The 25,860-nt window shown below is 37.6% G+C and overlaps 6 protein-coding genes across 6 annotated transcripts; 4 read left to right on the top strand and 2 right to left on the bottom strand.

Annotated features, from left to right (window-relative positions):
- The first annotated feature begins 6,110 nt into the window (after positions 1 to 6,110).
- On the top strand, positions 6,111 to 6,906 carry LOC108108432 (MICOS complex subunit MIC13 homolog QIL1). Its single transcript, XM_017216486.1, has 2 exons — positions 6,111 to 6,276; positions 6,336 to 6,906. The coding sequence occupies exons 1-2, from the start codon at positions 6,266 to 6,268 to the stop codon at positions 6,691 to 6,693; spliced, it is 369 nt and encodes a 122-aa protein (XP_017071975.1). The 5' UTR covers positions 6,111 to 6,265; the 3' UTR covers positions 6,694 to 6,906.
- A 3,999-nt stretch (positions 6,907 to 10,905) lies between these two features.
- Positions 10,906 to 15,298, top strand: LOC108108604 (pH-sensitive chloride channel 2). Its single transcript, XM_017216703.2, has 7 exons — positions 10,906 to 11,512; positions 13,387 to 13,514; positions 13,576 to 13,977; positions 14,044 to 14,205; positions 14,266 to 14,421; positions 14,494 to 14,873; positions 14,936 to 15,298. Exons 1-7 carry the CDS (start codon positions 11,433 to 11,435, stop codon positions 15,167 to 15,169), a joined length of 1,542 nt encoding a protein of 513 aa, XP_017072192.1. The 5' UTR covers positions 10,906 to 11,432; the 3' UTR covers positions 15,170 to 15,298.
- A 665-nt stretch (positions 15,299 to 15,963) lies between these two features.
- On the top strand, positions 15,964 to 16,734 carry LOC108108606 (cytochrome b-c1 complex subunit 8). The gene is made up of 3 exons (XM_017216705.2): positions 15,964 to 16,033; positions 16,304 to 16,488; positions 16,546 to 16,734. Exons 2-3 carry the CDS (start codon positions 16,314 to 16,316, stop codon positions 16,638 to 16,640), a joined length of 270 nt encoding a protein of 89 aa, XP_017072194.1. The 5' UTR covers positions 15,964 to 16,033; positions 16,304 to 16,313; the 3' UTR covers positions 16,641 to 16,734.
- A 544-nt stretch (positions 16,735 to 17,278) lies between these two features.
- On the top strand, positions 17,279 to 17,625 carry LOC108108608. Its single transcript, XM_017216706.2, has one exon. The coding sequence runs from the start codon at positions 17,381 to 17,383 to the stop codon at positions 17,543 to 17,545; it is 165 nt and encodes a 54-aa protein (XP_017072195.1). The 5' UTR covers positions 17,279 to 17,380; the 3' UTR covers positions 17,546 to 17,625.
- Positions 17,626 to 18,535: 910 nt separating this feature from the next.
- On the bottom strand, positions 18,536 to 19,835 carry LOC108108605. Its single transcript, XM_017216704.1, has one exon. The coding sequence runs from the start codon at positions 19,741 to 19,743 to the stop codon at positions 18,970 to 18,972; it is 774 nt and encodes a 257-aa protein (XP_017072193.1). The 5' UTR covers positions 19,744 to 19,835; the 3' UTR covers positions 18,536 to 18,969.
- Positions 19,836 to 20,078: 243 nt separating this feature from the next.
- On the bottom strand, positions 20,079 to 20,835 carry LOC108108471. Its single transcript, XM_017216530.1, has one exon. It carries the CDS (start codon positions 20,772 to 20,774, stop codon positions 20,196 to 20,198), a length of 579 nt encoding a protein of 192 aa, XP_017072019.1. The 5' UTR covers positions 20,775 to 20,835; the 3' UTR covers positions 20,079 to 20,195.
- Between the last annotated feature and the right edge of the window lie 5,025 nt (positions 20,836 to 25,860).

Here is a 25,860-nt window from a genome sequence, read left to right as displayed (position 1 = left end):
TGTGTGTTTTTTTTGGGTGGGTGGAATGTATGCTAAAGTGAAAAGTAGTAAATTGAACTTTCTTCCTTCTCTTCCTCTCCATCTGCTCCTTCTGGCATCGTTTTTATATTTTTGTGGGCAATTTGTACTTTGTCTGCGTTCAGCAGTTTTTGCAGTTGTTGCTTCGGCTACTTTTCCACTTTTCTTTTGCTTTTCACTTTCATTTTACGGCTGTCCCTGTACCGTGTGCATGTGTATACGTACATCCGTGTGTGTCCGGAATCCGGATTCCGGAATTTGGAAAGAGGAGTGGAATTTAGCTTTGGACTGGGGCCATTTGTTATTTATCGCTTTGCAAATTAAAGTTGAGCCGCATAAAACTTGCAAAATTATTTATAGCAATAAATATTAACCCACTGGCTGTGCCCCGACTATATCCTTAATTACAAAAAAGAGGAAGCAAAAAAGGAGGAAAAACGGCTGACAAGCTGATAATAAATTGAAAAATCTATCAAAGGTAGCAGCCTGACTTTTCTTTTTCTTTGGAGCAGGGGAAGTGGTGAGGGGCTATCAGCTGGCTGCTGATGGAGTAGAAATCATAATGTCAGGATTGACTTGACAGCTACAAAAACAATACCAACATCCTGCGTTGTCCTTGTGGGAGAAGATTGGGCAAAAAATGCTAGGCATAGGTACAGTGGAAATCACATGTGTGGAAATACTTTAAAAACAGAGAACATTGTAATACCTTAAAAGCAGAACAAGATTCTTGAATGAGGCATCTAACTTTGAAACAGTTGACTTTTATGACTATGTCATAAAAGAGATTAGTAGTGGAGAAATTTATAGACTATATTTTAATACCCAATTATTAACTTTCTCTATAAACTATAAATTAATATCTACTTTAAAATCTGGTATCCATCTGAAAAAACTTATAACTCTAATACATATTTATAACATTTATATGAATAATATTGAAAAATTTTTAAACATCTGCATTAACAGAATTAAGAAATTAAGTATTGTAAAATATGATGTCTTAATAACAGAAGTAGACCTTGTAGCCATGCCCCACTTTATGTATAAATGATGACAATAAAATTGCTCCGCTAGGATGTGTATGTGGATGTGGGTGCGTGTCTGTTTGTTTGGCAATCAGCCATGACAGCCCGGAATTCTTATTCTTATTCCCGACCGAAGTCTATGCCTCAGCCAAACCGACCACCCCCTCAGCAGGCCACCCTTGGCCATCACTTTCCCTGCAGTGATTTTGCAATGAAATTCGATGGCTCCAACAGGGGAGTTGGGCCGATATAAGCCTCATTATGGAAAATCAATAGAGACGAACGTAACTTTAGACTTTGCCAACTACAGAAAAAAGCAAAACGAGATGGAGCGATAAAGAAAAATAGAAAGAGGAGTACACGGAAAATATACTTTGTGCTGTCCCAAAATAATGGGCCAACGATCACAAAATCTAAAAGTAGCAAAGAAAAACTATATGATTACATTTTATATATGTATATTTTGAGAGACTTACCAAACATCGAGATACTGAAAAATGGAATTAATTTCATCTTTTAAAAACTTGTTTGAAATGCTTGTTTTCATATGCGAATCTTTTAATCTAACTACTAGGGTTTTGTACATATCAAACTGATAATTATAACGAGTATCATTTATTATTATCTTTTTAAACTATTTAGAAATAATTTTTTGGAACATGATTCTAAGATCTGTCTGAAATTAAACTTTTTTTTAAGTGCAGTTCAATGTTATGGACTACGCATTAAACAAAATTTCGATAGGCCTACGACCACATGCCCCCAACACCCCCTACTCTAGGACACAGCAAACAAAAAAAGAGGCAAAACAAAATTAATTAATTTATGTGCCAGCCGGAATTTTCCATGGCAATAACCACTTACACCAAAACCGATACACACACACATACGCAGACAATTGTCTATTGATACAATTTTTCCAATTTCAACGCCATCCTCTAACAACGTTGTTGTTGTTTGTGTTACTGTTGTTGCTGCCTATCCTGTGGACAACAAAAGCAGCAACAACACCATCAACTCATTACAAAAACATAATAACAAAATAAATATTGAAAGAAATGGCATAAAATTATAAAAGCCTTGTCCACAACAAGGAAAACTGCCAGTCGCAGACCGAAGTGAAAGTGGAGCTCGCCTTTCTTAACGCTCTCCCCTCCCTTTCGGAAAACCTTGTTTTCCCGCCTCCCCCCAAAGCACCAATAAATTTTATGCACTATCACACGCACACATACACACACACACTCAACCGCTTGCTGAGTGCGTAAGCTGCTTAAGGGAAATGAAAGTGGAAATGGAAAAGGCAGAGAAAAGCGCTAGGAAATAACGGTCAGTGTGTGTGTGTGTGGTCAGACTTTCAAAGTGTATCCGTGGGGGAGTTTGCATTATTCAAGTAAAAAAGGCAGGAAAAAATAAAGAAGTATGGAGCCCCGCCCCCAAAAACCCACTGACTTTTATACTTTTATCTCACAAAACGTTCGAGAACAGAAAGTGGTCAAAATGTGGCCAAGGAGTAGCAAAGATACATCAATAACTGCTGAGCTAAAGATAAGCACAGTGACGGCTATAATGCCTTGCGATCTTCTTAAGCCTTTTTTCAATCGGTAAGTTTTTCCTAACTAACCTAACTTGTTTTGTAATTTCAATACAAATTTTACAATAATTAGTAACTGATATTTGATACCAGAAATAATTACCTGATCATAAGGATTAAAATAAAACGAATTATAATCTTACAATAACAGAAATCTGATATCTCAAAGAATTATATCTCAATACATTAGTAGAAGCTCAAAGAAGATATTTAAATGACCGTCATATCATTCAAATACCTATAAAAAATAAGCTTATAATATTTCCTAATTAGTGCTCATTTACAATTGTTACCACTTTTGTTCTTTAAGTACCCCTAAAATCACCGTTAAATCCCAGAAAAGGAAAACACTTGGCCCTGAACCTTGGCCAGCATGTGAAGACATTACACATTTCCCAACGACGCGTGTCTTGATTTAAAAACCCTAAATTCAACCCAAACCCACAAGCCAGGCAGAGTCAATTTTTTATAAAAAAAAACCCTGGTAAATTTTTACACCAAAAACCCCGAGAGTTTCCTTATCTCTGACACCCCAGGAAAATATCCGGCTGCGGCCCCTGAGCCGTGGGCAAACACAGACGCGTGCGCCAATAGTATCAAAATCGAATAAGTAAACAAGATCCATAAAAAAGCGTAAGATACTGGCAAAGTGTGTATTTGTTGTTGTCGTCGTGTTTGTGGCACGGGTAGTTTTTGGTTTTTAAAAACCATTTGGACTTGTGGACCCTACGAATTCCGGAATCGTGGCAGCTGCTTGTCGAATGGAAAATGTGAAATCCACACGCGTGCGAAGCGTGTGTGGTGCCCCCAAAAGTTGTCAAAGGAATCGACATAAATTTCATTAGAGTTCACAATTCTCTGCATTGTTGCACATGAAGGAAAGGGTTGGCCGATTGGACAGTTTTTGGAAAATGTGTAAAATTTAACCCAAAAACTGTAAAAGGGGTCACCAAATTACTTTTGAGCGCAAATGAAGCGAACGAATGTGAAATCGAAATTCTCGCATCCTCGCATGACACTGAAAAGGGGTTAGGGGCTATAGGGTAAGGGGTAAGTGCTCTGATGCCCTGATGCTCTGAACCCTTGCCCATTGTAAAATTGCAATTTTCTATGGATAATGCGAATTTTGCAACAAAAATTTTCTTGACATTTTCCGCATAAAAATCTCACTGGGTCGCCGGGGGTAAAAAGGGTCACCGAATGCTGCCGCTCATTGTGTAAATAAAGGATCAGGCGAGAGCAGCCAACTGTCACACGTCCATGTGAAATTAATAAATTACATTTTCTCATTCTTTTGCGCAAAAATACTTGCCAATTTTTTAACCCAAAAGGAGAGGGTAGGGGGTAAATTTAATTTTCGGGTGCAAGAAGGGGTTGTGCGACACATTAACTGAGCCCATTAATAAGCGTAGCCAACCCCGGATGACACGTGGGTCAATGTCGCCCGACCTGGAAAAAGGACAAGGACGACAGGCGGCGCGAAAATGGGTGAAAAAAATAACAAAAAAAAGGGAACCCAACAAAACAAAGAAAAAACAGGTAAAAAACTGCAAAAAAGGAAGCCCGTTAAAATTCTCACTCGATTTGAAATCGGGATTTTTCAATAAATTGGCACAAACCTCGGCAATTCCTTCTTTGTTCGCCAGGCAATAATCCTCTTAACTGCAGCGACTGTCGCAAAATTGGAACAAAGCCGAAGGGAAAATGAAAATGTTGCATAGGGGTACCAGTAGTCGGTTCCTTCCTCCTTCCACCCTCCTCCAGCTCCTTGTTGCCGCCGGGACTAGTTAAATAAATGAGATTTCAGTGGGAACAAAGGCGGAAGCCTTCTTGGATAAGTCGGTAACTAGGAGGACCGCTTCAGTGATTAGCGGACAAAAAGTGCAGTACGCTGTGAAGTTAATCAGGGAATTCTCTACTACCGTTTCAGCCAAACAATTAAAGATTTTAAAAATTTGTTGAAATAGCCTAAAAACTATAAAATAATTTAAAACTATGAAAAAAGTACAAAATATGGAATTCTTAAGCATATCCTTTTTCAAATAAGGGTTTTGAAGTTGTTAATTAAGATAAAATAAATAATGGTTTAAATTTTATTTTAAAGTAAGTTGAAGTCGACGTTTGCTTTTTGCTTTTGTGTCGTTATACCCGTTACTATAATATATTTGTTGAAAAGTACGTAACAGGTAGAAGGAAGCGTTTCCAACCGTATAACGTATATATATACTTGATCAGGATCAATAGCCGACTCGATTAAGCCATGTACGTCTGTACGTCTGTCAGTTTGTCCGTATGAACGCTGAGATCTCAGGAACAATAAGAAGTAAAAAGTTAAGATTAAGCAGACACACATTCTTGTGGTCCCTACGCAGCACAAGTTTCTTTCACCATCTTTTATCTCTAACGCCCACAAATCACGGAAGACTAAAATCGTTGAAATCTCAGGATTTTAGAAAAGATTCTAGAAAATTGGAATTTAGAAATTATAATTTGTAATTTGTCAGCGCATCTTATGGTGGTACCCGGCCACGCCGACTCTTATGCCCACCAAGCTCGAATGACGATTTTCGCTATTTGAAGAAAAGCTGATATATCAGTAACTATAAGAGATACAATTTTGGGATTTAGCATGTAGTTTCTAATGACGTTCCAAATGCGTATTATTTTTACACCATCTGGCCACTCCAACTCCAACGCCCCAAAAACACGGAAAACCAAAAATGCTAAATCTGGGTAACTTTAAGAGCTATAAAGTTATGCTTAGGAAAACGTATTTAAGAGATGCCACTGCAGCTCAACGTCAGTTTTCATCCGGGCACGCCCACAAACCTTGGAAATCTATGGCGTCCATAATATTATTATGTATGTATGTCTTCGTTTAGTCTTTTAAAACATTTTTTGTTAATATCTATCGATCTACCAAGGATTTTTCAAATCGGAACATTATTTAACTTCTTATGAAGAAATGCATGTTATAAGGCCTCACATGGACAGTGAGGTCAGCATCAGTTAATAAACATTCTTTTTGACAAAAGGTGGCGCTTTGTCCATTTCCAACAGCAAAATTAATATTTTAAAATAGTAACTAAAAGAAAACTTCCTGGCCTATAAAAAGTATATGAAAAAAATAAAAATAAAATATTTTTTAGAAATTTCAAAGTGATGATAATTAAGTAATGCAATAAAAAAAGGTATAAATAACTATAAGATATTTTAGTTTTCAAAACATAATAATCTTGGTTAATCTAAGCTAAGCTTTAAACTACACAAGCAAGTAATTTAACGAATAAAATAATATAACAAAATGAGTTTTCCCATTTTAGTTTTAACAGCAGTTAGGTACAGTTTAAAAATCTGGTACAATTTGGTTTTAAGATGTGCTAAGTGTCTTGTCAATTTATATTTGATGGTTTGAGACCATGCTTAGCCAGAAAACATTTCAGTTTATGGTCATACTGCAATATTTCTAAAGATTCCCAGCTACGGTCACTCCTTCATAATAATATGAAGTAAAACAACATATTTTCCAACTAATTTTAAACGAAAACGACCAGACTGCTATTGTTTGGATAAAAGGAAGTCTCCCAAGTGACTGTTACTCTCTCTTCCCCAAAACAAACGAACCAACATGGTTGTTGGGTAAGTCCGGATACATTTGTTTGAGACTTACGTAAGTCTAAATATGGAATATTTTTCAGATTTTTGGTGCGCAGCGGTCTGGTGGCCGGAACTGTTTACTATACACAGAAGGTGGGCGTCTGGGGAAATACGGATCAGACGGACAAGCTCTATAACACCGTGAAATCGGAACTGTGTCCGTATGTCAAGAAGCTCGAGAAGCAATTGCCATTCGAAGTTCCACAGCTGCCAAGAACGGGCGAGATGCGCTTTCTGGCCAAGCACTACTACAATGAGGGCGTGAAGAACACCTTCCACTTCATCCAAATGCTGCCTTGTTATGCGGGCAGGGGCTTGAAAAAGGTTAAGGACACGTTCCAGGACTTTGCCAAATCACCAGCGATCACCGGCGGTGCGGAATCCAGTCCGGCGAAGTAACTTAACCAACTGCTCTTCAATGGCAGGCTGTTTTCGTGTTAGCTCATAGTTAGCCTATTGAATAATGTCGTTGTAATGTGTCGTTATTCCTCGATCCGCTCGCCAGCAGATCCGCGACTATAGATCTGTTCTCGACGTACTGAAACGCATCGAACTGGAACTTCCAGTTTAGAAATAAACAATTTAACGTAGTAAGCGTAAGATCGCACTGAACCGCTGATGTATTCATTTGTTTACACGGGAAGAAATTATAATTACGAGCTCAACAACCTGTGGGTGAATATTACATACCTTCAGCAAAATCACTCAATGGTTTTCTGATTCTGAACTTACTTTTATTAATGAGTTAGTTTGAATAATTAAAAGGATTAAATAATCTTAAGTATGCCCACAAAAAGGGTCTGCCAAGGTAAGATTACTTACCAAATTAAATGATTTGCCAACTTTTTTATTAACTTTACATTTTCCTTTATGTCCTTTTTGACATTAAAAAACTACTCCTTGTATGACTAAACTCGATATTTCTGTAATAGTAATATTAAATAATTTTAAATCTTCCTTATTAAAGTTTCGTTTTTGATTTCAAGCACAATCTTTTATGAAGAAATCTACTAACTTACAGAAATTATCTTCACAATCTATGTGTCATCCTTCCAAGATATTTTCTAAAACCAATGTTAAATGACCGAGTAGTTAAGATAACATTATTTGGTTCATTCTTATACAAGTTTGGAAAAAATATTTGTATTAATGTGACTTTTTCCGGTGTAGTGGGAGTAACTTGCCAGACAAGATCCTATTATTTCAGCTTCTATATATATCCAACTTAGTTGCTTTTTGTGCTCTGCCTATTTGTTTAGATCTTTTCGTGTCCACGTAAGACGCCTGTCACAGCACACTCCCCAAACAAAACAAAAAAAGAAAAACTGATTTACTATCCCACTACCGCTTCTGCTTTTTCTGCCAACTCAATTAAGATCTTGCTTTTGGCGAGCTAGAAAAACGGAGCAAACTGTCACGATGATGGGCTTTTATGAAGCACGTGAATCCGGTTTTGTATTTTTCATATGTCAGGGATCTCAAAAATATCACAGACACGCTACTGATGAAGTGTGGCAAGAAGGGGAACTGATTTCGATGTCTTTTATACCTTTTGTCTTGTCGCTGATAACATGAAATTATTGCTGTAAACAAAGCGATGTTTGAGATTGGCAATTGGTATAAAAGAGATGGCCGACTCTTGTTTATCAGATCGGTGATAAAGCTCTCAACCAGCATTGCTGTGACTTTAACTGACTCAGCGCACTGGATGGTTGACATTTTACAGCAGCTTCCGCTATGACAGCACGTTACGCATACGCCCCAGTGGCAAGAGCAAATATTATACCTTACTTTAGGAGGCGCAGCAAATAAAACAGCCAAAGACGTCACTGAAGGCGAACGTACGCCGACAACTGATAACAGTTTAGTGCCCAATTGGGCTACCAGGAGTTAGATAGAGCCAGGCCAAATATTATTAAAAACCCCGTCAAGAAGTACCAAAAGATAGAACTGGTTGACCATCTCAGCCCGCTTTGCTGTCATCGCTTTAAATTTAGACACCCACTTGAGACTTCTACAGTAGCTTGATTATCTCCGGGGTAATACTACACGTTTTTAATTTCGATTATTTGATTATTTGCCTTTCTATTTATGATATTTGCCCAGTGCCACTGACGCTGGCTTCTATTTACATAGCCCCACCATGTTTTTAATTAATTAAACTTTTCGCTTGTTTATTGGCTGTGACGACCCAAACACAAGCAACTGTCTACTGCCTGCCAGAGAGCAGATGTTGTCTTGAGATAAAGAATTTACCACCTCAGCTCCCCACGATGGCACCCAGGATGACTCATCTACAGGTGAGATAATGTCGTAGATCGTAGATCTCAAACAGCATCAAAGATCGAACCGAATAACACGATCACGTGTTAACCAGGACTTTTCATTACCGCACATGGATGGCCAATATTTGCTGGACAAACACGAAATCACATTGCCAGCGACCCATAAAATCGGTGCAAATATCAATATAACCTCTAAATAGCCCCGGTAAGCAACACCTCCTACGCATATACACATATTCCGTGGCAATGACTCCGGTAAACAGGCGCAAATGGGCCAGGGAAGATACCGAATACCCACCTCAAACCGTGATAAGCAAAGGCCTTTCTTTGCCAAATTGGCTAAATAGAGCACAAGTGCTTGTTTGCCTTGGCAATGCGAACAATAATTAAATAAGCCTTCTTGTTAAATATTCCCAGATCAAATTTGCTCAGCCACGAGCATTTCATTTAATTAAAGTTCCTAAAATAACCCCGATAAGAGGTGAGAAATTGAGAGAAGTCCCCTTTGGGAATTGACGTAAGAAAATTTCCCCTAAAGCACAGTATAATTTTAGGTTTTATTATTTATTTTTATATTTATAAATCTAAAAAATATTTATATCTTTTATTTATCACTCAAAGATGGAAAGGTAAAGTTATGTCTAAGGTTTCTTCTTCAAACTAAGTAATAAATAACAAATGAGGGAGGGAAGTCGAGTAGATTTAAAGGACTTATAGAAAATCAAATAAGTAGAACGATAATAGCAATATATGTAGACAAGCCAATATCAAACCATAAACTGATTTTGTTGAGAATAAAAAGGTAAAACAGCATCTTTCAGCACAGCTGCCGAATTAAGTAATTTCGCAAGATGATAATAAAAATTACCGAATCGAATATAAGTTTTATTATCCCTTAAAAGCCACTTGTAAGCTTGCCACTCAATTGGTCTAGCTGATCGTAGATGTCGGGCGAATAGTGAATAAATCATTCAAACATAACCAGCCGCAATCACGATCCACTCAAGTTTCAGACTACCGTCCGCGTCGGGCCAACTAATTGTGTTTGACAAAACGATATTAACTCATTCCGCTATTGGCCATTTGTCATATATTCAATTATTGTCACACTCTCAATTCTGTGTCACGTCGCGATTTTAGCTTCGCCTTTGCCTTCGTCAGCTCATTATTATTAACGATATTATGGGGCGTTAGGGTGTGGAGCTGTTCAAACCACCGACCTCTGAGCATAATCCCTTGGACAGATCGTTCAACCAGGAGGATCAGCTACTCGACTGATAAGAATTGAATAGTTTTAATTTTTTTTGTTTTGTGTTTGGAGACAAATGAGGGGGTGCGTTGAACCTGCAGCAGCTAGCACTCAAATACCCACTGGGTACCAAGTGGGATTCGATCATCCACTGATCGAGCGGAACGCAAATAAGGCCAAGAGCGTGTGCAAACATTACAGGCTTAATTAGAAGCGCGGGTGTTTTCAAACACTTGATCAAACAGCTGGGCCATATGACTTCCCATCTATCTATCATTTCGTTGTTACACACTCCGAGATATGTATGCTAATGCCTGGTAACAAGACAAGAAAAGCCACTGCCAGTGCCTTCATAAATGTTACGATTATTTATTCTGATTCTGTGCATTTTCCAATACGACTTCAATACCGGTTTGCTGATAGACGCAACTACGCTGCTTCCGATTTTTACACCGCAATAAACATAGTTTGTAGTAATTAGCAGTAGAGTCTTATTAAGACTTTTGACAAAAGGGCATCGGAAGTAACTTCGCAATGCCTATACCTCATTTGATTCTTTCAGCATTAAGATTATTCTACCTAAATAAGTATTTAGTTTGGGTTTAATGGTCTTCTTTGTGCAGTAAAAACAAGTCCTTTTTCTTTACTTAACCTATAATATTCGCAATTTGAAACAAAACACCTTTTCATTAAGTACCTATAAGACATCTGGTATGTGGATGATGTGTTATTTATCCAAATTACTTCGGTTACCCATTTTCTGTTCGTTACTAACACAAAGGTATAAGAGATAGTCGTTAGACAGTCGTCCAATATGAGGTATAAAAGTACTGAAGCTTTCTCGGGAAATTAGCTATTTTTCCAAGTAAAATTCCGACTTAAAGTTATCGCTTTGAATCCATGCATATGAAAAAAATATCTATAAATTACCGATACATTTTTCTCCGAGTGGCAAACGCACGCGGGTGAGTACATCTAGTATATATGGTATATGGAATGCTTATAAGTGAGCCGATCCCCAATCGACCCTGCGCTATTGCCTTCCAGCTCTTGACCAGCTAACAATATCTACTGCTGCTGCAATCGCTGCTGCTGCTGCCGCCGTTGTTGTTGTTGTTGTTGAGTTGAGAGTTAAGAGTTAAGAGCCACACCGAAGTATCACCTGGTCTTATCAGGCCCCGAAAAAAAAAAGCCGAGGGCTACTCCGCCTACAACTCAGTGCGCTTTCGGGTATCGGCGTCGACAGCAGCAGAGGCAGAGGCAGAGCGGCACCTGCTTCTCCGGGCTTTTCTGTATTTCTGGGGGGCGCAAACGCGGCGCGATCTCAAACCTCCGACGACCGGAGACCGGAGCGACAGGCACTCGTCCTCGAGAGAGCTGTGTGAAATTCGTAAATGATATCGCCGCCCGACGTGGATTTGCATTAATTGCAAAGTGAATGTGTGAAGTGAATGTGCGAGGAGATCGTGTGAAACATGAGCATATAATTTGACAAGCCAACTAAAACGAATCATTTCGCTTGCGGCCACCAAAAGAAAAAGTTGCAAACCTCCCCCAAATCAAGTTAAATAAAACAAACTTAATTTTAATAATTTCACCGCAACATGGAGAACCTGAAACTAAACCAAATATTGTGGATTACGCTGATTCTAGCCTGCAGCATCCAGACCCAGGCATTGGAAAAGTAAGTTGTAACCATTTTTTGGAGGGAAACACTCAGAATAGAATTCATCTGATAAGTTCATTCAAATGAACGTGTCTCTGTCTACCTCCAGCAGAGGTATGATAGAGATATCTTTTTGCAAAACTGTCTAAATTTAGATATTGTTTTGCTGTTTCTTTTTGGCAATTGGAAAAACCAAGTAACTTTCCAATGCATTGAGACTAAATGAAAGCTTCTCTCTTAGCAAAAGATGGCAATCTATATATTAGACAACCTATTTGTTCCTTAAATGGTATCAAAATTATTTCTGGTTTTAATGTATAAGTTTTATAAAAATGGAAGTAGACCAGAAATTACTCATATTAATATAAACAATATTTTGTCAACATTTACCATCTATACCATTTGATAAAGCCACTTTAGAAGGCTTAAAATTAAATACGCACTCATCGCAAAAGATGACAACAGATATTATAGTATAGAATAAACAATATTTTGACGAAAATTCCCATTTAGATTACTTTGATAAGGGTACTCGAAAAAGGTTGTCTGATAATGATGCCAAAAGATGTTCAAGAGAAAATGTTTACATGGAAGATGATAAGAAAAGGGTTACGCATAAAAGAATTTAGTAACTTTGTTTATAAACATTTCCTGTGACTGGGAAATTTCACATGCGTAGATATTATCAGAACTTATATTCTGCTTTAAAGCTTTTGAAAGTTGGAATTTTATGCTTAAGGAATTCCCCCAAAGCCCCTGGTAAATCTTTAAGAATTTGCGTAAACAAATCTTCAGATTAGAATTTAATTAAGATTTTCCTCGACTGCGCATAAAGTAAACGCACCGAAAATTATTTACAGTCGGCATTTGGTCTTTGATGTGCGAAAAAGGTCGCAGAACGGTGAAAATTTCTTATCGGATGAGTTCAAGATCTAAGCGGCTTATCAATAGGACTATAATTAGTTTCCTGTTGGGACCAGGTCAACTCGATTAATTGAATTGAACAATTTTTGTTGTTGCACAAGCAAGAAAATACATAGAAAATAAATAAATATTATTAATAAATAATGCCAGTTAAATAACGAGAGCCAGATAAGAAGACAAATATTTTTTTATTATTTATTTTTATTCAACCATTTATTCTGCTGTTTGACATTTTAAGGTAGCTGCAAATGAGCTTGCACAGCTGTTTAGCTGCTCAGTGCTCACTGAGGCTAACTCCGGTGCAAAAAGAAGGCAAAAGCCGAGAAAAATCATTAAGTGTGATCTCGAAATGGGCCATAAATTAATTTATTTTCAAAGAGTTAATAGAAATTAACGCAAAAATAGTAAACTATAATTAATGATCTTCTGCTAAATATGAATTATTGCATCAGAGAGTTTCTAAAAGTTTTATTTATATGTGTTTAATTTTTAAACGTTGTTCGGACTTTTTTTTGCTGTTTTTAATCATCCATGCACAAACTATTATTTTTAGTGATATTTCTTTTTGTGCTACTGTAAGGTTCACAACGTACTTTAATAATTTATGGTGCCTTTAAAAATTGATTACATTTGTTAAATGATATATGTATTTTAATTAAGGGTTTTAGTTGTCGTTACATAGTATACTTTCAAAGTTATATAATCCCCTTTGAAATTTAGTGGCCTAATTCAGGAGCTTAGCCAAACCTGGAATTTAATATCTAGTAGGTATCACGCATTTTAAAAAGTTTTTGGTTAAGACTTTTGGTTTATTTTTATGAGGTTAATAGAACTGCACCAACAATAACACACTCACTTTAAAATAAATAAAGATCAAGTTAAACAAAAGAGTATTTAGTAAAAGATTTTTTGATTGTTAAGTTTATGAACGAAGATTAAAACTAAACTACTTTTTTCAACTTCTTTAGAGCCTCCAACGAAACAGCCGATGATGAGGACTGTCCTTCCTTGACAAATGCGGAGAGTTTGCAACAAACTCAACTTATCCAGCGTTTAACACATGTTTGCCGCTATGATCGCCTGGAAAGGCCAATTGGTAGGCAATTTGTCTTAACTAAAGTAAAGACCTCCTTATTAAGACTTATTTATCTCCTTAGAATACGACACTGAGACGGCCAAACGACTGCCTATCGTGGTAAAGACTAGGATTTACGTGTACTTTCTGCAGAATCTGAACTCCGACCTGCTGCAGTTCAAAATGCACGCCCTCCTGCAATTGCGATTCCAGGACAAAAGGCTGGCGACCAAGGACTTGAAACGCAATGAGAACATCCTGGGGCAGAAACATCTCAGTGAACGTCTATGGTTGCCGCATATTTTCTTCGCGAACGAAAGGGAGTCAAGTATTTTGGGCACGGACGAGAAGGATGTCCTGACTTCTATTAGTCCTGAGGGAAACGTGATCATCTCCACTCGGATGCAGGCTACTCTGTATTGCTGGATGAACTTCAAGAAGTTCCCATTCGATCAGCAGTTCTGCTCTACCGTTCTAGAGAGCTGTACGTTCATTTTACCTTCATGTTAAATAATATAACGTACTTATTAAATTCCCTTTTCCCTTTCAGGGATGTACAACACTTCCGAGTTGCTCTTGGAATGGGAGCAGCACGAGCCCATTTCCTTCGATCCAGAAATGAGACTCACTGAATACAACATGGCCAGCTATTATCACAACACCACAGTGGTGGAGTCGGATGGAACCATCAATTTACGCCATGGAGCATTTAGTAAGCTGACGAAATATTTCATAAAAAACTTCTATTTTATAATATATTATTATATTACAGCTGGTAACTACAGTTCGTTGAGCTTTACGGTCAATCTAAAGCGTGAAATTGGCTTCTATCTGCTGGACTACTATTTGCCCTCCATGATGATCGTGGCCATCTCTTGGGTGTCCTTCTGGCTGCAGGCAGATGCGTCTCCTCCTCGTATTATGCTGGGTAAGCTTAAGGCTGTTTTTTAGAAGAGTCTCAATGCAAAAATCTATTTACAATAATCTTTACTCTCTATAGGAACCAGCACCATGTTGTCGTTCATCACACTCTCCTCATCTCAGAGTAAAACTTTGCCAAAGGTGAGCTACATTAAGGTGTCTGAAGTGTGGTTTCTGGGCTGCACCTTCTTCATCTTTGGTAGCCTGGTAGAGTTTGCCTTTGTCAACACGATTTGGCGCCGCAAAGAAAACATCGAGCTAAAAAAGGTCAACAGCAAGTACATCATTAAGTCTACTTTAACACCGCGACCTTCACGACGACAAATTGGCGGAAGTTTGAGCAACGATTCCAGGGCGAGATCCTGCTCCAGCTTGGACAACATTGTGTCCAGCACGGAAAGCGTTCGTAATGGCAATGGCAATGTGAATCAGGGCTTTAATAACTACCTAACAGTTCATGTGAGTACTCCATATATATTTCCTACCAAAGACTTAGTTACTAATTTGTATTCATTCCACAGCCCAATTTACCCATCATTAAGACAGAGTGCGCAGATACCGTTTCGATTTGCAGTGAGCGAATGAGTAACGATCACATTGTGGATGTGGAGGATAAAAAGGACACGCCGCCCACATTTACCACCATGACCCCACAGGAGATCGCCATGTGGATTGATCGGCGTTCCCGATTTCTTTTCCCAACAATGTTTTTGGCTTTCAACGCCTTGTATTGGACCTTTGTCTATGTTTTGTAATCGGCATTTGCCGGCGTTAATGTGAAATCTTGTCTATTTGTGTAGTCCTGCCCACGCAAATAATTGTTAAACTGTAAGATGCATCATCTCATAGCTGTTAATCATTAATAAAGCAATTAAACCTGAAAAGCTCGCTAGAATAAATGACTTTGCGGTGAAACCGGTATATAATCTGTAAAAGTTTTATAATACAAAATAATATATACCCCAAGGTTAACAGATAATATATATTATTGAAAATATTTGTTGTATATATTAACATTTAAAAATAAGTATTGTGTAAAAGATAAATATTTATTATTATTATCTAATACAATAGATCTTCAGACAATTTTTAAGAGCATTCATTCCCAAAACTATATAAATGAAGAATAAAAACAGAAAATAAATAGTAGGCTCAGATTTTTCATTTCAACATGAGTTTTTAGTACATTTTCATTTATTCCCAAAGAATTGTGTAAATCAACGAAATTAAAGTTTTTACCCTTTTCTCATAAACTTTTTTTTCCATACTTAAACGGTGAGTATTTAGTAAAAACCTAAAAATTTTATGTGCCTAATTTGGGTGTTTTGTCACGGGATTTTAATATCTTAAATAAATAAATTCAAATAACGATTAACGATAAGCCCAATACTTAAGCAAACAAGTTGCAGTCAATGCTAAAAGTCTACAAAGTATATTCCTAATGGTTCTGCACGACAATAAGTTTCTATCCAAGTATACAACCTGCTACCCGTGGCACATTTAGGGTAAAATTTCAAAAATAATTCAGAGAACCCTTTGTATTTTAAAGCGGTCCATTCACGGTCACACTGGTTGAGACGAGTCAAGAGGAATTTGCAGCGTAAAAGTCGAATTTCAAGGTAAAATTTGGCATCATAATTCGTGCAATGACAGGTGCTGGCTCTAAAAATATGCACAATTATGGGCTGCCAAAAGTGCAGAGATCGCGCCCACCGGCAGACGTACCCGGCCGCTGTTTTTCTGCGGAGCAGTGCGAAAATTACATAACCTCCGGGGGTTGCAGCTAGACCCAGCTGTGCCATAATGTTTATAATAACGATCTGTGTCTTCATCCAAATCCTGGTCCATTTTCTGTGCGGTTGCTAATCAATGACTTCTTACTCCCTTAGCCACTGAATCATGCGCCTATCCTCGATCCTGAATGGCCAGCACTTTGGCAACTTGGCCAAGGTGCATGGAATAGTCACCTACAAACTGTCTCCCTTCGAGCAGCGCGCCTTCGCTGGAGCGATCAGCAAGGGACTGCCCAACATGGTGCGTCGCTTCCGTTCCAACATCTTCATCGTGGCTCCCCGTGAGTATTTTCCTGAGTATCTCTCAAAAAACCTTTATAAAATCATTCATCTTTCAGCCTTCATCGTTGGATACCTGGTCTACGATTTGACCGAGCGCAAGCACGCCGCCCTGCTCCGCAAGAACCCCGCTGACTACGCGAATGACGAATAATTGCCCAACTAGCAAATAGTTATGTTAAACTAATTAATAAAACTAAACCCACAGTTCAAAAGAGTTGTGTGTTTCGGTTGCTGGAAGGCTAAAATACAATCGCTTTGTGTTTAGGAGGTTCAAGAGGTTAAATAATAAGTGCGTTTGTAAATTTATAACTTTTACAACTTGTTTAACCATTTTTTTGAATATTTGTTGTGTTCAATGAGAAGCGTTGGCTTGAGGCGAAGCTAACTTTCTGTGCAAATGCAGATTGACATCCTGTTAAAATCATGAAAAAAGACATAATCAGCAAGAAATAATCTCATTGAAAGACTATTAGTAGTCGTTTACAAAAAATCTCTAAAAAAAGCAACTGTCTACCAAATAATTAACTTAGCTTTTTATTCGTACGTGCTCGTATTACCAGGTATTGCACCTAAACGTTAACAAAATTTTTAACCAACTTTAAATATAAGAAAAGAACAAGGCTCCAATGTAATTTCAAAGTTTCTGAGTTCTTAAATACGTTTAATATATTTTAGAAAACTATTGCTTTTGACGGTTTACAAACAGCCCTGACACATTTGCATTAAGCAAAGTCTCCAACCCCCAAGAGTTACCAGACTTTCAAAGCTTATAAAACATCGATAGTCGCAGAAGAAATCGACGATTAAAAAGCAGTTACTTCCACCTCCAACCAGCTGTTTGCAAACAAAATATTGGCTTTTTAATAGTTTTTAACCAATATTAGTTACTTAATGGACTGCTGTGGCAACGAAGTGCGCAGCGAGAGCATATACAACATGCTACAGGCTTTGGTCGATTCGAAATTGGTCAACGTGCAGCTTTTATCCATTGCAGTGGGCATTTTCTTCGTGGTCCTGCTGCTGAAAAACAATTTCCGCAGCTTTTCTGGAACGTAGATGGATGATTACATTTAGTGTTTAATTTATTCAATAATGTAATGTAACGCTAAGGACTAATAATAACAACTTCAAGCCACCTTGACTTTTGTTTCAGTTCTATGTTTTTCGGAGCACCCCTTCATACAGTGACGTCACGCGCGATATATGTGTAATATTTTTGGGTACTAGTACTCGTGTTTTTGTTTTCGTCTCAGGGTCGTGTCGATTTATTTCGGAGGTGTTTTGTTTGCACAATAACACACCCAACGCAATATATAATTGTTCGAAGGCCAGCTGAACTGGTTTGACTGCCCCCCGAAATTTCTATGGAACATGCTAAAAAACGAGCCCAGAAATGGTTAATTTCATCATTAGATGGCTGTGATTCACGGCAACCTGTCTTCCGATAAGATAGCTTATTAAAATACTCGAACTAAGTGCTACTTCGAACTGGCTTTGTCATCCAAAACTTGCTGAACTTTTGGCCCAATTGCCGTAGGAGAAGCCATATCCAATCAATCTCAATTGCTATCCACAAACGATTTCAATTGACCGGCTATTGATTGCCCAATGTCTGCACGCACTTCCTGGTGCAGCATTAGAATTCAATAGACGCCCGACTGACTTCAGCTGGCTTCATTCTGCAATCCCACATTGACTCATTGCCCAGCGCTTGCAGAATTTATGCAATGTTGGGTACGTGCTCTTATGCTGAAATATTCCATTAGAACACCCAGCAAACGTGACTTGCTTACAGGGCTCGTAATCACAATACTACCTTTAAGACCAGAATAAACCCTAGAAAACAAATTAAGCCAGTTACTGGTCTTGCTCTATTCTTACCTAACATGATAGAAAATATTCAGATATCCTTCATTCTGATGTAATCCTGTAACGGTATTAGACCCCAAGTACATATATGTAATCAATTACTAAAGCTATTTCACAGTTCCGCTAATCAAGCACATATTTTTCAGAGATTAAAGAAATGTATAACAAATCATTGAATTAATTAATTTTGTTTTTTATTATATTTGGTTAGTCTGATTGATGACTTATAACGTCATTACTTCTTTTAATCTTCCTTCACATTGTTAAAGCAAATGCTTAATACACAAAATATATCAAAATAAACCCGCCCATTAAACCAGATCATTAACCCGATTGTTCTATTTTGCTGAATGGATAATCCAAAAGCTTGTCAATGAACTTGTAAACCTGGGAGTTCCTGGAACACCGACGCCCACCGACATCGAATTGCTGACCTAAGTTCCGTTTAGTTCATATACCCATCGTCAGTTTATATAATAACTATATATATATATCTTTGTTGTTGGAAAGCATTAAAAATTACATACGAATTTTTTTAACGGATTATTGGATTTGCTAACCAATGAACTTTTAAAATTAAATAAATCTGGTCATGAGATCCTTGGTGCCATTCAATGATCGGCAGTTACGTCCTTCTGAGTATTTAGTTTATTTTTCAGAGCTGAGGATAGACAGACAAAGTTCAGCTGTTTACTTTTGGAAGACTTGTATTTCTCCTTATGAACGGGTGGTTCATCAGGAGCGATCAATTCAGCCTTATCCTTTTTGGAGGATGTTCTCTTTCGATGATGGCCCGTATCTGCTCTTCTACCCTTCGTTTTATCATAATGCTTCTGAAGACGTGCCATGACGGCCATCATTTCCTCTTGCTGGCTTTCGTACTTGGCGATTATAGAGTTCCGGCGTTCGAGCTTGGCGCTGAGGAAGCCGACCTGCTGCTGTACGTGATCCATCTCGCCGGCTTGCTCAGCAATGGTCTTCATTTCACAGCGCACTCTCTTCAGTTCCTTTTCTACCAGTTCGGCATTCTTCCGGACATCGATCATCCGCTCATGGTACTTATTACGTACTTGGTTGATTTGCTCCTCCAAAAAGGCTATATACTTCTCCTGCTTCACCACGTGCTCGTCCAGTTTCTCCAGCTGATTGTTCAGCAAAGAGCACTCTTCGGCGCCACCTCGTTCCCGCTCTTTGCGAGCGCACCTGGAGGCAGCTAGTTCTAACTGCAGCACATTGATTTCTTGCTCCAGACGCGCCTGGTGCACTGCCTGTTCCTCGCGAACCTTGCGGCGTTGGATTAGCTTAGAGCGGAGCGAAGCCACTTCATTTCGAAGGAGGACCACCTCGTGTTCCAACCGGGCTTTGGCCCTGTCGTGGAACGGCATTGTTGATGGATGGATAATTTAGAAGTTATATTTACTGGTTGAATTTTGGCAGCCCGAATCCGACCGTTGGCTATTGAGTTATGGCTTTTAGAGTTTTCGAATTTCGAAGGAATTCGTTATGGAAACTGTGATTTTCTTTTGAAAACGTTAACTTATGCGAATTAATTTTTTCGGAGTTTTAAATAATAATAAAGTTTATAAGCATGAATCATTTTAAGAAACAGGAACAAATGACACGATTATGTATTATTAAAGCATATGATCAATAGAAATCCGAAGGTTATATTATTTTTAATTTCAAAAAAAAGACTAGTATTTTCAAAAACAATTCTTTATTTTGTATTTCAAAAAGCCACTTTATTGGTATGAATATATAAATTCCTAGATGACGATCTAAGTCCTAAGAAACCAGATAATCTAATGAAAATATGAAGTACAAGCAGGAATCCGATTCACATTTTTCTGCTGATACGCATATTTTCTTTAGTTTTCCTGGGCGAGAGCGAAATGGCTTTGGAGTCCGAAAACTTGTTTAGCATCTGGTTGGGCACGGATTTGGGCTTAAATTGAGTTCCGCTCTTCTGCAACTTTTCCACGGCACCGAACATATCCTGGTAATGATGAGTGATTCGCTTGGCACGATCCCTGTTGACATTGGACAGCACCTTTGCCAGATGAGACTCCAGCATAATGGCATTGTTCTTGATAGTAGACACCTGGCGCTCATAGTGGGCTTTTATTAGATGCATTTCACGCCTCAGCCTTTCGATGCGTCGAGCCTGCATGATGACTATATCGGCCAAAGTCTGCCGATCGGTATGTCGCTTCTCCGTTTTATAATCCCGCTGGAACATTGCTGTATAGTCTGGCTGGGTCATCGGTTTTACCTTGTACTTCAAGCTGATGGGACTCGTGTTTCGACCAGAGATTTGTGGTGACTGCACTGGTTTTCTAGAAGGTTTAAGAATAGTTTTCTGCCCATTTTGCATCCTTGACAATCCCTCGCTTAACATCCTCATGCCCCGGGTCATTTTAAACAATAATTTTGTAACTCTTGAATTGATTCTCAATTTTAGATAAATTACACTACATTTTGTCAAATCGGTGAAGGCAAACGTTGTTGTATGAAGAAAATGTAATTATATAACAACAAATCAATGTTTAATATAATATTATCCGCTTGATCATTTTTAAAAACTTTTATACTACTACTTGCTAAAATTTTAAAACAAAAGATTTCAAGCTTTGAAATCTTAAAACAGTTGAATAATTTCCAGAAAACCAAAAATTTGCTTGAAAGTGAAAAAATCAACAACTTTTACCTTTTCTTTAAACGGATACTCAACAACTAATTTCAGTTATTTAAAATTACTCACAAAAACTCACTAAATAACAGCAATTTGATAAACTCAGGTTCAAGGTGGTCTTAGTTGTTGCTTAAGTCTGTGAGAGTTTTTGCGGTTGTATGGGTTGTACCGGACTTGAAACGACCACGCCCACTACGCCTTTGAAAGCTGGAGGCGAAAGATGCAGGCAAACAAACTGAGACAATAAATTTAAATAGAAACCAATTTCCACTTTTTATACTCTCATTACTAGAAAAATTTCCTGTTTCAGTTTTATAAATACAAACATTCCTATTTTTCTTTTAAAGTTCAGATAATTTAAAAGATGACCTTAAGATTGGCCTACCGTTATGCTTTTCATATAAGTAATTATAAATTTTTTATAAAATTCCATGTGTTTTAATTGTAACGAAATTGTACCAAAGTGCATACCCCAAAACCATATCCCATTATTTATCCACACATTTTTCGAATACGAGAGCATTTTAAAATCGGTTAGCTTTGTAAATATTTGATCCCTGTTTTTATTTTTGGTTTTTTTGCAAAGCATAATTTGTATTTTGGCTCCGCGATGCCGCACACTTGATAAGGGTTATCGATATGCCCATGGATATGAATGCATTATGTGTGGTTGATCATTATTTGTTTTTTTTTTGTTGCCCACTTTCTGTGCATCGTTTTCGCAAGTTGTAATTCATTTGGCAGCGCTTTGTGATATGTGCTCAGGAAGCGGATTTTGGATGGTTTTCGGGGTGTGGAAGATGGATGTTGCCTCCGAAAAAGAAAATATACTCGTATTAATATCCTCAATGGTCATAAATTCGAAATCCCCTCGTATGCCATAATTCAAGCTACTTCCTCGACTTATTCGGATTCAGAATTCAGATCCTTCAAGACAATGCCAAGGTCTGGTCTTTTATGTCACCATCACTTGGCTTTGGGTTTCTATGACTCTTTTTTTGTGCCAGTATATATTTCTTAATATGACAAAGTTGTTCCCACTTATGCAATTTCCATAAATTCAAGGTCAGCCGTACAATAAAAGTCCAGACAGCAGATACTATATACGATATACTACATACTATATGCCCACCAACACATGAAGACAGACGTCTGGCTACTTTTTTCGGCTGCCAACAGATTGAGAGCTGGAGAGGAAGAGAGACCCGAGCGATGCTTTAAGTTCCAAGCGAATTTCCAACAGAGATGCGCGAAAAGCTCTAGTCGCCTTGTTACATAGTTATGAAAATATCACGATTTATATTATGTTATGTTTATAGTTATATTATAGATTATATTATATAAACATAACATAACATAAGACTATAAAATAAAGGCGTTCCCCAGAAAACAGCTTCTGATGATAAAGTAACGTAAAGTCTAATAGACAAGTATGTTGAATATAAATATTTAAAAATTGGATCTTAAAATAGGAAAACATTTTCGAGTAGCAATCAAAGAAACTATTTTTGAGAAGTTTATGATAAATAAATAATAATAAAAATATTAATTGGCTGAATTGACCTTTCTTATGAAATCTATCATAACTAGCAAAGCTCTCAAAATATTGACTATTAATTTAAGTTAAAATAATAGCCAAATATTTGTGAAATAAAAATGATTAACATTCTTAGAACTGTTAGTAAAACGCATCGTAACAACTGTAATTAAATAAGTTAAGCATACTTAATCTTAAAGTTGTATAAATAAATAATTTATTTTATTTTTCAGCTTTGCTTACATACAAGACTAGCTACTACCCATTGCCAGCTCTATACATTCGGCTTATTATATAAACAGAATACATCTAAGAGGGCAACCCCTGGTACCGCATGCCCGCTTTGCACATGCCGAAAAATGATATCAAAATGCGAAATCAAAACAAAGACCCCGAATTTCGGCAGACTAACCCAAACAACATAAAAAAAGGTCAGAACCTGACTAACATCTAACCCAAACACAAAGGGACCACAAAAAGCAGACAGTTAGCAGACGGGCGAACCCCAAAATTCAAAGCACAAGCTCAAGGGCTTTCTTCCATCTCACTCTTTCAGTTCACTTTTTAAAAGTTCCTTTAGAAGCTTAGACTTTAGCTAGACGAAATTTGAGATACTCTAAGGACGATGAGGAGGCAATCAAAAGGAAGAGATGCCGTCAAGTGCCGACCAAAAAAATAATAATAATAAACAAGACCAGACAGAATTTGCTGGATTCGTTTGAATTGTTCTATCAATTTCAGTTTAATTGCATTTAATTTGAATTGCAGACATCAAAATCAGGTTTTGTTTATTTTGTTTTTTTCGTTTTAACAACTTGATTTAATTTGTTTTCTAGACGTCGACCAAAAACCGAAGGAGATATTGCGCAATTTGGTCACCCTGAGAGCAAAAATTAAATGCAGCTGGAAAGTCAAATAAAAGTGAATTGATTTATGGGGTTTTTGTTTGTTTTTGCATCTGTAATATAGAAGACATTTATTAAAATTTATTGGCCTTGCTATAAATCAGATATAACTATAAAATAACTGAGCTGTTCTTATAAATAGAAAAAAGTTGTTACTTATAAATTGAATAATGAATCGAATATTCATCGATTTTAGGGTTACTTACCTAATATTTTGCACAAATTTCGCATCTATCATTCTAACAATTTCTTGCATTTCCATATTATCTTCAGACAAAGGACTCTGCTGATTTTTTGGCACAGTTTTTCCATCCACCAGGGCCACCACCCCCTGACGATTAAGCACTTGCGCATAAATCTGCAGAGCAATCAGCATAAAGCTATAGCTTTAGACAAGAATCCAAACATATGAAATATGCAACAGGCCAGACACTTCGGTCAGGGAATTTGTTTTGCAAATTCTGCTGGATTTTGGCGACAAATTTCAATTAACAATCGAGCACAGACATCCGTTCTGGGCTCAGGCTAAAAGCAGATATCGAAGATATATATATGTATCGTAAGATATTTGAGAGATTCGAGCCATAAGAAGACCCTTAAGAACCATAACTCACCAAAGGCAAACTCCGATTTCCGTCAGGGGATCCCCAGCTCCTGCTCCAACCCAAAAATCTCTGAAACTGACTCTGAGTTATTAAAAACTGCACACAAGCCATGAGTAAGGGAAACAAACACAAAGTTTGTTATGTTGCGCAGGCGCAGGCGCAGCCCAGCAACGCCCTCAAATCCAGGGCCTCAGATTCGGACTCATATATGGTGTTTCATTTTCTTTTTTTGGAGGTAAACTTGGAGGCAGAAGGAGGCATCCGTACAATGTTATTGACCCGTCTCAACGATCCGTTAGCAATCCTCCGCCCGAATACTCCGCCCTGCCCCGCCAAATTCTTATTAAGATCAATCAGCTAAATGTCGGTTTTATGCTTAATGCTCATGATTCACACGGGCAGAAAAGTCCAGGAATCGAAAATGCATATGGCAGTACTCGGAAGGGTTACGAATTTTTACTTATGATAAGAGACTTTGAAATGCACTTATTTATAGTAAAAATGCAGGCCTGATAACAGCATATTTTTCCCTCTCAATTTATTGCATACTTTCAGACATCTTCTTATATATTTGAAATCTCTATATATTTCGCTGGTTGGAGTTAGCCTTTGGTTTGATTTTTTTAAGAAAACTATTTTGAAACATTTTGAATAAATTTTCGAAGACATAAAAATTCTAAATAACTATAAACCATATTTTTAAGAAATAACATCTATTTTCTTTTTATGACTTTAAAATAAAGAACGCTACCAACTTAATGTCTTAGTTATGTTACCCCTTCAACTAAAATTCAACTCCCCAAAGCATGTCCCAACATCGTATATGAGAATATAAATAAAAATGTGCATTTTTGGCAGCCTTTACAAAGTTGTCGGCACGTTTTAATGCTGAGAATTTGAGCAGCTTTTTGCCTTCTTTTCTTATTTTTTGGTTACTTAATTAGTCATGGCAGGCACATTTGCTGGAGCGGGCAAGCTGGAGGGGGAGAAATAAAACCCTCTCGCGAGGATTGCAAACTGTATTTAATCAAATCGATTTAACTAAGTCCCGTCGGATCGTATAGCTATATATATAGTTCCCTCCCCCTTAAAGTTCGTTATCATAATTGACACACATTGGATTCACTCTGTGTTCTGATCGGCTCTATTCGGTTCAAGCTCTTGCAATCCAGAAGCGTGCTTCCTGTTTCAAGTCAAGATTAGAAGAAGCGTATTTCCTAACTCCAAACTCACTTTCCCATCAGGCAATAAAGAGCTAGTTCATTGATAATTACAATCAATTTGTGGGAATATTCTTAGGTCAGACGAAAAAAATAAAAATGCTACTTAAACAAATATTATATAAATATATTATACTTAATAGAGTAATCGAGTACACTTTTTAACCTAAAACTTAAAACTATTAAGTGTGTAATATTCGTTGACTTACAGAAAACGTAAGTTGATTTTAACGAAGCTCCACTGCATATACCACACCACATTGTATGCACCACATATAAATGTGAATGTTTATTCGATCTGACAACGGTTAGCGATAAGCCCAGCGATGTAGTCAATACAACAAACAATAACGAACATTTTTGGAATTTCGTCTCCGACTTTGTCATTATTTGCTTGCCGTTTGTTTACAGGCTGAAACATCAACACACAAGTCTGCATCAGCTGCTCGGATGACTTCCTATACCCGTGCCCCCATCCCAAGCTCTCTTAGCTCAGCCCCCCATACCCAACGCCCATGGGTTCATCTGTGCGGGTTATCAGCA

Source organism: Drosophila eugracilis, unplaced genomic scaffold (genome assembly GCF_018153835.1).
Source record: "Drosophila eugracilis isolate 14026-0451.02 unplaced genomic scaffold, ASM1815383v1 contig_2154, whole genome shotgun sequence".
NCBI lineage: Eukaryota > Metazoa > Arthropoda > Insecta > Diptera > Drosophilidae > Drosophila > Drosophila eugracilis.
This window is presented reverse-complemented; position numbering and strand designations above follow the sequence as displayed.

What these genes read in the sequence shown, in the direction of transcription:
- LOC108108604 (XM_017216703.2), top strand. Translation starts at nt 11,433, where the DNA reads ATGGAGAACCTGAAACTAAACCAAATATTGTGGATTACGCTGATTCTA. An exon ending in CTCTACCGTTCTAGAGAGCT is followed by an intron (nt 13,978 to 14,043) that starts GTACGTTCATTT and finishes TTTCCCTTTCAG; the next exon opens with GGATGTACAACACTTCCGAG. An exon ending in ATAACTACCTAACAGTTCAT is followed by an intron (nt 14,874 to 14,935) that starts GTGAGTACTCCA and finishes TTCATTCCACAG; the next exon opens with CCCAATTTACCCATCATTAA.
- LOC108108606 (XM_017216705.2), top strand. Translation starts at nt 16,314, where the DNA reads ATGCGCCTATCCTCGATCCTGAATGGCCAGCACTTTGGCAACTTGGCC. An exon ending in CATCTTCATCGTGGCTCCCC is followed by an intron (nt 16,489 to 16,545) that starts GTGAGTATTTTC and finishes TTCATCTTTCAG; the next exon opens with CCTTCATCGTTGGATACCTG.
- LOC108108608 (XM_017216706.2), top strand. Translation starts at nt 17,381, where the DNA reads ATGGACTGCTGTGGCAACGAAGTGCGCAGCGAGAGCATATACAACATG.
- LOC108108605 (XM_017216704.1), bottom strand. Translation starts at nt 19,743, where the DNA reads ATGCCGTTCCACGACAGGGCCAAAGCCCGGTTGGAACACGAGGTGGTC.
- LOC108108471 (XM_017216530.1), bottom strand. Translation starts at nt 20,774, where the DNA reads ATGACCCGGGGCATGAGGATGTTAAGCGAGGGATTGTCAAGGATGCAA.